This window comes from Hypomesus nipponensis, chromosome 19 (genome assembly GCF_054491055.1).
Source record: "Hypomesus nipponensis isolate SF chromosome 19, ASM5449105v1, whole genome shotgun sequence".
NCBI classification, from domain to species: Eukaryota; Metazoa; Chordata; class Actinopteri; order Osmeriformes; family Osmeridae; genus Hypomesus; species Hypomesus nipponensis.
The window spans coordinates 4,320,001-4,332,147 of record NC_140379.1 but is presented as its reverse complement, the minus strand read 5'-3'; the positions used below and the strand labels follow the sequence as shown (position 1 = coordinate 4,332,147).

General features: G+C 45.9%; 1 protein-coding gene, 1 long non-coding RNA gene and 1 pseudogene across 3 annotated transcripts in view; all 3 read left to right on the top strand.

Moving 5' to 3' along the window:
- The first annotated feature begins 206 nt into the window (after window positions 1–206).
- The window catches only part of LOC146246612 (uncharacterized), a 132,770-nt gene continuing 120,829 nt past the window's right edge, over window positions 207–12,147 (top strand). The window contains exon 1 of the long non-coding RNA XR_014732219.1: window positions 207–332. This is a non-coding gene — a long non-coding RNA (uncharacterized LOC146246612). The remainder of the gene's footprint in view (window positions 333–12,147) is intronic.
- On the top strand, window positions 1,767–3,729 carry LOC146246615 (E3 ubiquitin-protein ligase RNF128 pseudogene; annotated as a pseudogene). The gene is made up of 2 exons (XR_014732218.1): window positions 1,767–3,000; window positions 3,150–3,729. The product of XR_014732218.1 is annotated as an E3 ubiquitin-protein ligase RNF128 pseudogene (transcript).
- LOC146246614 (E3 ubiquitin-protein ligase RNF128-like) lies at window positions 4,728–6,808 on the top strand. Its single transcript, XM_084681799.1, has one exon. It carries the CDS (start codon window positions 5,070–5,072, stop codon window positions 6,171–6,173), a length of 1,104 nt encoding a protein of 367 aa, XP_084537925.1. The 5' UTR covers window positions 4,728–5,069; the 3' UTR covers window positions 6,174–6,808.

Sequence of the window (12,147 nt, the reverse complement as noted above, 5' to 3'; positions counted from 1 at the left end):
AAATAATGTTGTTCTATTAATAGTCTACTTCTGTATTAAACTTTTACACAGGCTATAGCATAGCCTGTGTACAAGTTTAATACAGAAGTAGACTATTAATAGAACAACATTATTTTACAATTTTTCAGACCCCAAACCGTGTGTGTGACGTCAGTGGAGCCGGGAGATGTTGGGGCATGTCTAGGGAAATCCCTCTTTGGAGTTGGCCTACCTTTTAGGTGACAGGAAACTACAGCATAACAGCGCGACATGTTTGCTAATGGTTGTGAATGAGCCATAGGCATGAGCAGAAGGCCCTCCCGCAAAGTAGCCTCAACAGCAATGAAAACAAGGTAGGCCTATGAATTTAAATGTCTTTCGCGGTTAAGAGGCAAGAAATACAAAGTGCAGTTTAAGACAGCCACATGTTCTACCTAATTGAAATAACATATGTCGCTTTCTATTTGACTGTTTTATGGAGTCCAATCCCAATATCATAATATATGTATTCAAATTAGACTGACAATTATGGTCTGACTTTAAATTTCATTTGTGTAAGTGTAGGCTGCTGTAACAGCACAATCATTATAACTTCCTTGGACCTGGCTCGCTGGACGAATCAAGATTGTGTTTTTTTAAGTAACATGATTTCCTCAGGGTGATGTAAAAATAATTGTTGGCATCTCATGTCTGGAAGTTGAAGTCAGCAGTGGGCTTGACTCCTTGGTTTTGGTGCCCCTGTGAGGTGGAAGTCCACAACATAGAAACTGCTATGTATAATCAATTACAAAGCATTTGTAAAAGTATCACGTAACTTAATAGGTTATTATTTATTTTTTTGATCTTTAGTATGAATTGTATGGAAGCAAATCAGTGACAATGTTTTGAATTTTAAAAGGCCTTGAAAACTTCAAACTTAATATTTAAACACCACCGAATTTGGTTTGCACCTCAACGTTTTGCCGTTGAATAAACCGAATTGCCGTTTTTTAACAGGATACTGGTTCTTTTTGTATGGATTTTGTAAAGGCATTGACTTTGATTGAGTCTAGTTAAACATATTGCAGCTGTGGTATGACATTCTAGGCTAGAACCAGATCGCTCGTTATGTTAAGACAGCTAAGAGAATGTCACTGGCTCTGTTACCAACACACGTGTACGACTGCATAAACAAAACCAACTTCTGGAACTCTGACCAGTAGGTGCCAGTATTGATCTATCTCGTGGAGTTTCAGTACAACTGTTTCCGTGATAGACAGCTCTATGTCTAGGCCAACTTTATGTTCACAACAATTTATTTTAGAAGTGGGCATGTTTTAAAAATAGATTGAGTGTATCAAAACTAGCTTACTGATATCTGCATGGCACATGTTGTGTCTGAACAGAAATAAGCCAACCTCTTTTGTTGAGAAGTAGGGTATTTTATAGGTACTGAAAAAAGAAAATATTTGTTATAAAGGTATGCTATATCCATTCTTTGAAATATATATATATTTTTTTTTTACGTAATCCAAAACCACTGGTAAGATGTACCAGAACATACTCAAAATAAGTTCTCTGAAGTGTGTGTTTATGTGAGTGCCCATATATCTGGTGCAGTGTACAAAAGCTGCATACTGTTCCAACCAAATCTCTGGGTAAAAGACCATAGAGAATGAGAATCTACCATTACAGTGTTGAAGACTCCAGTAAGATAAGAAGAGGTTGGTGGGGTGACTGCCACTCACCAGTCAGTGTTGTGTTACCAAAGACTCCTATCTGATTACCATCAACAGCAGGTACAGAGTGGCAGTGGCCGTGTTTCTTTCCACTGAGCAACTGACATTTACGAAAGACTAACAGCCAAAGGAACTTTAAAACAAAACTTGTATGTGGTTCTTTTGAAGATCTCTGTCATGGATAAGAAGTCAGAGGTTTATCTCTTCACTCTGGTCTTGTTGTCGGGGCTTCTGCAGTGCTCAGGAGTCTTCATGTTCTGGACGGCATATGTGGAAGTCTCCTACCTGGACATCTTGGGCAACCAGACCGTCAATCACCTTTGCGAGTGTGGGTTGTACGGTCGCGATTCTCCCCGGCTTGCGGCTTCAGGCATCGTAGTCCTGCCCGCCTCTGACCCTCTTGGCTGTGGAAGTGACCCCGTCTACAGCCACAACAACTCCGTGCCCTGGATTGCCCTGATCAAGAGGGGAAACTGTAGCTTCAGTGACAAGATCAATGCTGCCAAGCGTCAGGGGGCAGACGGCGTTGTGATTTATAACCTGGATCTCACAGGAAACGTCGACATGGCCCACCAAGAAGCCCAAGACATTGTGGCCATCATGATTGGCAACGTTATGGGCATGGAGTTAGTCAACCTTGTGCAGAGTAGCGTTGAGGTAACGATGGTTATTGAGGTCGGTAAACTTTACAAACTCTGGGTTCTGGACACCTGTACGCTTTACTTCCTGTCCATCTCCTTCTTTGTAGTATTGGCAGCTTCCATTGGCTACTTCATCTTTGTCTCTGGCCAAAGACTCCGTATCCTCCGGGGGCAGGAAACCACAGAGTCGCGGCTCAAGTCTGAGGCAAAGAAAGCCATTGGTCGGTTAGAAGTGCGCACGTTGAAACGAGACGACGAAGAGACCAGGTCCGACTCCCACACCTGTGCCGTGTGCATCGACTCCTACAAGCCGGGAGAGGTGGTGACTGTTCTCACCTGTGGACACTTCTACCACAAGGCGTGCATCGAGCCCTGGCTGCTGGAGAAGAGGACCTGTCCCATGTGCAAGTGTGACATCCTGATGGCTCTGGGCGTGGATGCTGAGGAGGAGAAGGACGGTTCACCCAACTCTCCACCAGATGTCACCGTGGTGACGGTGTCAGGAGAAGAGCCGTTGACAGACATGTCGACCCCAGAACTTGAGAGGCACCAGGACCCGCATCACTATGACAACGTGGCCTTCGAGGGAGACTCTCAGATTATGAACAATATGGCTGCCAGAGGATGAACAAGCGGACTCTGTTCAATCACAACGCAACACTGTATGTATCACTGTGTCAGTAGTTTAAGGTCAAACTTGTGTGTTGACTAAATTGTGTGGTTGAACAGGGTGGCAGGGCTTTTGTTAGGATCAAATGAACACTATGCTGTTTTGCATTGTGAAATCATGTCTCAATTTTTTTTTTTAAAGGTCCTTCCTGGACTGTACCAATCCAAAATTCAAGGGGTAGGATTTGGATTCAGTTATTGAGAACAGACTTTTGTCAACTTGAATTTGTAAAGAAGTTTACTTCTTTGATCTGAGGCAAGAAGTATGTCTTAACGATATGCAGTTAAACACAATCACAAGTTCTTATAATACTGATGTATTCTGCTGTGTATTTTACTGTTTTAGTAAGCTAATACCAACCCCAATATTAAAATATGTGTATTCAAATTAGACTTCCAATTATGGTCTGACTTTAAATGATATTTATTTAGATGTAGGCTAATTGCACACTCATTATAACTTCCTTAAGCCTGACTTGCTGGACGAATCAGGGACAACCTTGTCAAGATTGTGTACATTTTGTTAGATTACATGTACTGGGTGTTATGTAAAATGAATTGTTGTCCTATTTGTTGCATTGAGTACCCATCTCATGTCTGGAAGCTGAAGTCAGCACTATACAACTCTGATAATGATGTCCACAACAAAGAATCTTCACTGTAGTCTAAAAACATTTGCAACAGTATTATATAAATGAAGATTATTAAATGTTATGATCTTTGCCAGTCTGAATTGCCGTTTCTTTAACATCAAATAATGCTGGATTTTTTGGCATGGATTTTTTTAAAGGCATAGACAGATCGCTTTGTCTCCTTTATTGCGACCTCATTATTTGGTACATGTGACTGCTCTAACTGAATTGTGTACATGCATGGGTGTGTGTGTGTGTGTGCATGCTGAGTGCAGTGTCAGATCAGAGAAAGCCTTTCTAATTAGCTAAATGTATTGCAGCTTAGGTATGATGTTTTATGTTAGACTGCCAAATGGGCATGTCAAGGAACTGAACTAATGAACTTCTGTAACTCCTCTAAACTGATCAATAGGTGAATCTCCTGTTCTAAAGTATCATTTTCAGGACCAGTTTTTCCATCGTATTGTGTTTCCGTGTCAACTGTTTCCATTTAAGATAGCTCCTGCATTGATCAACTTGATGTCAACAACAAATTCTTTGGAAGTTGGCTAGATTTAGATAAAGATTGGCTTTCTTATATGTAAATATTAAGATCTTCTGCATGGTGCATGTTGTGTCTTACTGTAATAAAAAGAAGCCCACCTCATTTTGTTGAGAAGTTTACTATTTTGGGTTGTGAAATAAGAAAATAGTTGTTAAACCCATTATTTGTTATGTCCAGTCTTTTAAATGTTCTGTTTTTTTTACGTAATCCAAAAGCACTGTTAAGATTTACCAGCAGCACAGACTCAAGATAAGTTATCTGAAGTGTGTGCTTGTGTGAGTGTCAATCTCTTTGGTATGTAGAAGAAACGTGTCGCCCCAGCCATGTCTCTGGATACAAGACCAGGAAGAGTGAACATTTAGCATTACTTTGCCGAAACCTGCACTATCATCTTGACTACCAAACAATGTGCTGATAACTAACAATAATGATAATAAGGAAGAAGAAACTGGAAAACTGGGCGTAACTTTCCTAAGCATGACAAATCTAAAACCAATAGTTTCATAACAGGTGTTCTTTGTTGCCTTGCCCTTGGGACCATTATCGTGTCGGCCTCTTATCTGATTTTCCTTTGGTGCTGTTTCTCAGCACTGCTACTTAGTACAGGCATGTTGTATGTGAACAATCCAGCACCAAGCCCTTCAGTGGGAGTATTGGTTTAACTAGTGATCAAGGTCCAGTAAGATAAGAAGAGGTTGATGGCTGACGCACAGCGAGTGTTGTGTTACCAAAGACTCCTATCTAATTACCATCAACAGCAGGTACAGAGTGGCAGCTCTCTGAACACCGTGTTTTTATCAGTCAAGCAACTGGAATTTACGAAAGACCAACACCAAAAGGAACTCTAAAACGCGACTTGTATGTGGTTCTTTTGAAGATCTCTATCATGGGTAAGAAGTCAGAGGTTTATCTCTTCTCTCTGTTCTTGTTGTCGGGGCTTCTTCAATGCTCAGGGGCCATCTTGTTCTGGATGGCCGATGTGGAAGTCTCGTATAGCGTGGACAACCAGACCGTGAACAGCGTTTGTCAGTGTGGAGTGTACGGTCGCAATTCTCCCCTGCTTGCGGCTTCAGGTATTGTAGTCCTGCCCGCCTCTGACCCTTTTGGCTGTGGAACTGATCACGTCTACAGACCCAACGTCTCCGTGCCCTGGATTGCCCTGGTCGAGAGAGGAAGATGTAGCTTCAGTGACAAGATCAATGCTGCCAAGCGCCAGGGGGCAGACGGCGTTGTGGTCTTTAACCTGGAAGGCACCGGAAACAGTACCAACAGCATGGCACACCAAGAAGCCCAAGGCATCGTGGCCATCATGATTGGAAACTTCCTGGGCAAGGACTTAGTCAACCTTGTGAACAGTAGCATTGAGGTAAAGATGGTTATCGATGTCGGTAAAGCTCACGGACCCTGGATGGACACCTATTGGCTGTACTTCCTATCTATGTCATTCTTTGTTGTAACAGCAGCTTCCATTGGCTACTTTATCTTTGTCTCTGCCCACCGCCTCCAAAGCCTACGGGCGCAGAGAAGGGCAGAGTCGCGGCTCAAGTCTGAGGCAAAGAAAGCCATTGGTCGGTTAGAAGTGCGCAGGTTGAAACAAGACGACAAAGCGATCGGGTCCGACTCCCACACCTGTGCCGTGTGCATCGACTCCTACAAGCCGGGAGAGGTGGTGACTGTTCTCACCTGTGGACACTTCTACCACAAGGCGTGCATCGAGCCCTGGCTGCTGGAGAAGAGGACCTGTCCCATGTGCAAGTGTGACATCCTGAAGGCTCTGGGCGTGGATGCTGAGGAGGAGAAGGACGGTTCACCCAACTCTCCACCAGATGTCACCGTGGTGACGGTGTCAGGAGAAGAGCATCTCTTCGAGGTGCCGTTGACAGACACGTCAACCCCGGAACTTGAGAGGCACCAGGACCCGCATCACTATGACAACGTGGCCTTCGAGGGAGACTCTCCAATCATGAACAATGCGGCTGCCAGAGGATGAACAAAACAATGTCAGAATAATCCATGAATCACAACATAACACTGCTCTGTATCACTGTATCAGTAGTTTAAGGTCAAACTTATGTGTTGACTAAACTGTGTCGTTGAACAGGGCGGCAGAGATTTTTAAATATGTTTTCATATGATCAAATGTACACCTATGCTTTTGCAATGTGAAATCATGTGTCATTGTTCAGCTGTTCCCAGCTATAAATTCAGGGGATTGGGGATCAGTTGTTGAAAATTTACTTTTGTTGAAACTTGAGTTGGTAAGGAAGTTTACTTCTTTAAACGCCCCAAGAGCAGTGGCCCTGGGTACCTACCTCTGTCTTCATTTTTAATATGAGAAGTGAAGAGTAATATGATTGCTTTCTATTTCTGTGATCAAGATTTGACCTCATAAAATAAGTTACTTAGTTCACTAGATGATAAGGATTACTCTATATAGTTTTTTGTTGTTGTATTAAAGTAGCCTATATATATATTTAGAAACACCAGATTCTGAGTCAAAAATGTTCTGTTATGATGATTGAAATAACCATAGCTGTAATGAATCACATTGATACGTTTAGTGCAATACATCTCCCAGAAAGAGCATTTAATATATATATATAAACCTTTAATCAAGCCAATCAAGCCATGTCTCTTACATTGTGTCTGTGTGTGTGTGTATGTATTTCTGTGTGTTTCTTCGCGTGTGTGTGAGGGGTGGGTCCTCTCCTGCTTGTCAGGGAGAGCAGCCCAGTCAGGAGGCTACAGATGAGCAAAGGGCTTTGTGACGGCCCAGATCACTGGGCCGGTAATGATCTCATCATGGGGGGGGGGGGGGGGGCACAGGCCGCTCGAACATGACTGCTTCTGCTCTATTATCACCTTGCCACTCGCTGCCCATAGCACTGACGTGGTTTTATTTTGTGCGTTGCTGTGCAGCTGTGAGGCAGAGGAGATCCCCCAGGATGCAGTTAATAAAACCAGGACGTTAATTAGTAGGAAACAGCCCAGCTGAACGACTTCTCCACTCTCCAGACCAGCGACTGCTGCTTTCTCGCTCTCTCCTGGCCTCTCAAGGTCCTCTAACCCTCTCTCTCTCTCTCTCTCTCTCTCTCTCTCTCTCTCTCTCTCTCTCTCTCTCTCTCTCTCTCTCTCTCTCTCTCTCTCTCTCTCTCTCTCCTCTCCTCTCCTCTCCTCTCCTCCTCTCCTCTCCTCCTCTCCATCTCCTTTCTAATTATCCTCCTTTCTTGCTCCCACGTTCTCCTCCCTGCCCCTCCCCCCTTCTCTCCTGTAGAGGCAAACCTCTTGACTTTTTCTCAAAGCCCAAGGTCGTACTCATAGTCATCAGAATTGTCGTGGCGCTGGAGTCCTAGGGCCACTACAAGAGATTGTGAGGGCTGGGAACCAGATTAAAATGGTTCTCAGAACCGGGTTGATAAAGAGAAATATAAAAGATTGAGGGTAGGTCCTTACATGTTCCAATTAAGCCGCCTCTGCCCTCCCCTGGCTGGGCTCTGTGGTGCTGGGTGTGCTGGATAAGAGAGCTAGACTGTTATCACGGTGTAGGGAGGTAGAAGGTCCTTAGGTTACAGTTTCACAGGCTGACAGAGAATCGATTGGGAGCTAACCCGCCAGGTTGGTAATAACTAGTGAGCCCGGTCGAAATGGCTACAGTTGTTGTCTGATTTATTTGTAGTTGTTAAAAGAGAAAATAGAGCCAACATGATTTCATTTTGAAACTGATGTGATCTATTTTCCCCCTTGTGTTCTCTTCAACCTTCACTGGCTGTCCTCAGTCTTCTGTAACACCACTTAGAGGTCTGTGACTAGCTACACCCATCTATAGTACATGGTACCACAGCACTGGTTATGTGATGTGTATTGTAAACCCTGGCCAAGGACAACAGAGGTGGCACTGCTATTGGTGGATGTATCCATGTGGTACTGATAAATACATGTAAACATTCTCCCTTGTCATTCACATGCAACTGCAATGCCATCTAGTGGGAAAGACAATCAACTGTCAAATTCACCCGTTTGAAAATGCTTTCAGAAGTCTTAATTGGACCTCAGACCCAACTTCTTAGCCTACAAATTGTGCATATTATAGAGCAAATACAGAATTTGGGGGGGGGAAGGATTGAAGACACCTTCCTCTGACGGTCTGCATAGACAGATCGCTTTGTCTCTTTATTGCAACCTCATTATTTGGTACATGTGACTGCTCTAACTGAATTGTGTATATGCATGGGTGTGTGTGTGTGTGTGTGTGCATACTGAGTGCAGTGTCAGATCAGAGAAAGCCTTTCTAATTAAATCTACAGTGGTCAGCCTCGTCTCGCTCACTGAGTAATTATCCTAATGAAGGAAGGGAATCTGATTAAGGAACAGGACGGAAAGTCAAATGAATCCATTTGTGGATAAGTGGTTTATAAAAGATTGGTTGAAAGTTTGCTGCTGCCAGTAGTAAATATGAAACTGCAGTACATTTGAGTGCACTGGTAAAGACATGGCGCTCCACCGACCCGTGCGCACACACACACACACACACACTTCTGGCTGGAGGGGCTATTTGTTCAGAAAATATTCAATGCAACAACATAACTCATGCCCCGGAAAAATTTAATAAGAAATGTCAAATCTGTAACTCAATGTGTCCTACGTTATGAATCATATCCTTGACATTTTCAGATGTTCATTAACATTTGCACTGTGGACCATTTCAACACTGGAGGCAGCCCTTGGATGCTACAGTGTTAATGTAATCAGCTGTGTTGTCTAACATGGTAAATACTCCTTTCAGATGCTGGTGGCCTATGTCCCTATCCTAGGGACTCTGCTCCAGGTGTGTTTGTGTGTGTGTGTGTCTGGTGTGTGTGTGTGTGTGCTGCAGGTGTGTGTGTATGCGGGCTCCTGCTAGATATTATCAGCTCAGCTTGCTTGACCCTCTTGTGATCTCCTCCCGGGAGCTCTTCCTGTTTGAGTGTGATCAGATCTGGAGGAGCACCTAAACACAGTGGACAAACAGAAACAACAATAGCTGTGGAGCTCATCCTGGCTCACGGCCCTCCTCCCTCTCCCTCATCCGGCTGCCCCCTGCCCCCTGCCCCCTACCCCCTGCCCCCTGCCCCTCCTCCACACCTCCGTCGTTGCTGGTGAGCAGCGAAAGCTCGGGGGTGTCCTGAGAGGGAGAGATGGAGAGAGGGAGAGGGGGAGAGGGGGAGAGGGAGGGAGAGAGGGAGAGGGAGAGAGTGGGAGAGAGGGAGGGAGAGAGGGGGAGAGGGGTTATGGTGTCATCGGAACTCCAAGAAGGCCGTTGACTTCCTGAGAAGGGAAAAAAGATGAAATGTTCAGGAGTGTGGAACAAGGGTCTGGATTTGTGTTGAAGAAAATGTAGTCGTTCCACGCACCATGAAATGTTTAGAGAAACTGGTCATGCAGAGAACATTTGACCTTTTCTGGTACAATCCACACAGAATAGTGACAGAACAAAATAGTCCCAGCCAAGAACATGCCTGGCCAGTTGCTAATGATCATATGGTTTCTATAGTAACTCATTGCAATGGCTGGTTAACACAAACGCGAAGAGAATCCATATCTCTTCCATGGAGCATTGATTTTTGTTGTCTTCCTGTGGTGTGAGCTGAACACTGCCATCTTCTGGGCAAGCTGAGAAGATAGGGCCACACCACAAGACAACCACAAGTCCAAATAAACGAAATCTACTAGTCATCATTCTCTCTACCAAGGTGCTTTGTTTGGTGTTTGTTTGGTGTTTGTTCCCCTCATCCTCTTGTTGTTAGAGCTCAGTGAGAGTTGAGACATGATGACAGTTTGTCGCAGACCAGAATAGAATGATTGAAATGGAGGCTTTTGAGGCAGCCATTTGTGAGCTGTAAATGTATGGGCGTGAGAGACCGAAAGCCAGTCTCTCCCAGTAGTATCGCTGTGAAGCTGCATGTTTCAGATCTGTGCTTTTGATCAGTGGCACCTCTCACCATGTTGTTATTTGGCAGTAAAAGATCCTGCAATTTGTACCCCCTCTGCCCACGTAAACACCCCACTGAAGTTAAACAGCCACGACTATCATCTGCTCTCACTCTCTCTCTCTCTCTCTCTCTCTCTCTCTCTGCGCGCGCGTGCACTTTCCTGTCTGAAGTGCAGCTCACCTTTAACTGGGAAAGGTCTGAGGAACTTGCTTGCATTCCTAATCCTTTCTGCTTTTTTCTTTCTTCATACTTTCTGCTCCAGTTTCTACAACCTCCCATCTTGTGCATGGACATGCCTGTGTGTGTGTGTTTGTGTGGATCTGAACTGTGTGTTTTCTTGTGTTTGTGTGGATCTGAACTGTGTGTTTTCATGTGTTTGTGTGGATCTGAACTGTGTGTTTTCATGTGTTTGTGTGTTTGAGCATGCTTCAATGGCCCTATCCCCTCAGTGTTCCATCCGTCTAGTCTGGTTAACTCCTACTACCTCCTGTTACCCACGGTGACTCATTAACGATCCGTTCGCTTAATTGTGGGAAGCCAACAGTATCAGGGAGAGAGGCAGGGAGGAAACAGCAATGAAGGCAGGGAAGGCAGGCGAGTTATTCAGAACGCCCAATTACAAAAGAGAGGCCATGACATGAGGGAGCCGCGGGTGATTATCAAACATGTCAACACCTGCAAGTGTGAACACTGGATAAGGGCTGAGGCCGCAGAGCTGTTCATGACTAAGCTGTGTGTGTGTGTTTGTGTGTGTGTTTGTATGTGCGTGCTTATATTAGACCAGGGGATGGTCCTAGTATTGTGTCTGTCATGAATTAAGCCCCCTGTCTCTTTTTGTGAACCTGCTGTGGTGCTGTTCCTTTCTGTTTCTGGGGCAGCCACCCGGGGGCTGTGTGTGTGTGTGGTTTTGTCTTTGTGTCTATTGTGAAACAGCAATGAGAGCTGAGAGGTTGTTGTGCTGAGTCAGACCCTGCCAGAGAACACATGTGACCGCAAACAACACCTGTCCTCCACCTATCCTCCACCTGCCCTCCACCTATCCTCCACCTATCCTCCACCTATCCTCCACCTATCCTCCCCCTATCCTTCACCTATCCTCCACCTGCCCTCCACCTATCCTCCACCTGCCCTCCACCTATCCTTCACCTGTCCTCCACCTGTCCTCCACCTATCCTCCACCTATCCTCCACCTATCCTCCCCCTATCCTTCACCTATCCTCCACCTGCCCTCCACCTATCCTCCACCTGCCCTCCACCTATCCTTCACCTATCCTCCACCTGCCCTCCACCTGCCCTCCACCTGCCCCCCACCTGCCCCCCACCTGCCCTCCACCTATCCTTCACCTATCCTCCACCTGCCCTCCACCTGCCCTCCACCTGCCCTCCACCTATCCTCCACCTATCCTCCACCTATCCTCCACCTGTCCTCCACCTATCCTCCACCTATCCTCCACCTGCCCTCCACCTATCCTCTACCTGCCCTCCACCTGCCCTCCACCTTCCCTCCACCTGCCCTCCACCTATCCTCCACCTGCCCTCCACCTGCCCTCCACCTTCCCTCCACCTGCCCTCCACCTATCCTCCACCTATCCTCCACCTGCCCTCCACCTGCCCTCCACCTGCCCTCCACCTATCCTCCACCTTCCCTCCACCTTCCCTCCACCTGCCCTCCACCTATCCTCCACCTATCCTCCACCTGCCCTCCACCTGCCCTCCACCTATCCTCCACCTTCCCTCCACCTGCCCTCCACCTGCCCTACACCTATCCTCCACCTATCCTCAACCTGCCCTCCACCTGCCCTCCACCTTCCCTCCACCTGCCCTCCACCTGCCCTCCACCTGTCCTCCACCTGTCCTCCACCTATCCCCCACCTATCCTCCACCTATCCGACCATCTGCCTTTGCCCCAGTCTCTCTCTCTGCTTCACTCTATCAGGCCCACATTTCTCTGCATTTGCATGAATCCCGTGCCAGAGCGCCAGGGTAGGTTATGCC

Coding starts and splice junctions, on each gene's coding strand:
- LOC146246614 (XM_084681799.1), top strand. CDS start 5,070: ATGGGTAAGAAGTCAGAGGTTTATCTCTTCTCTCTGTTCTTGTTGTCG.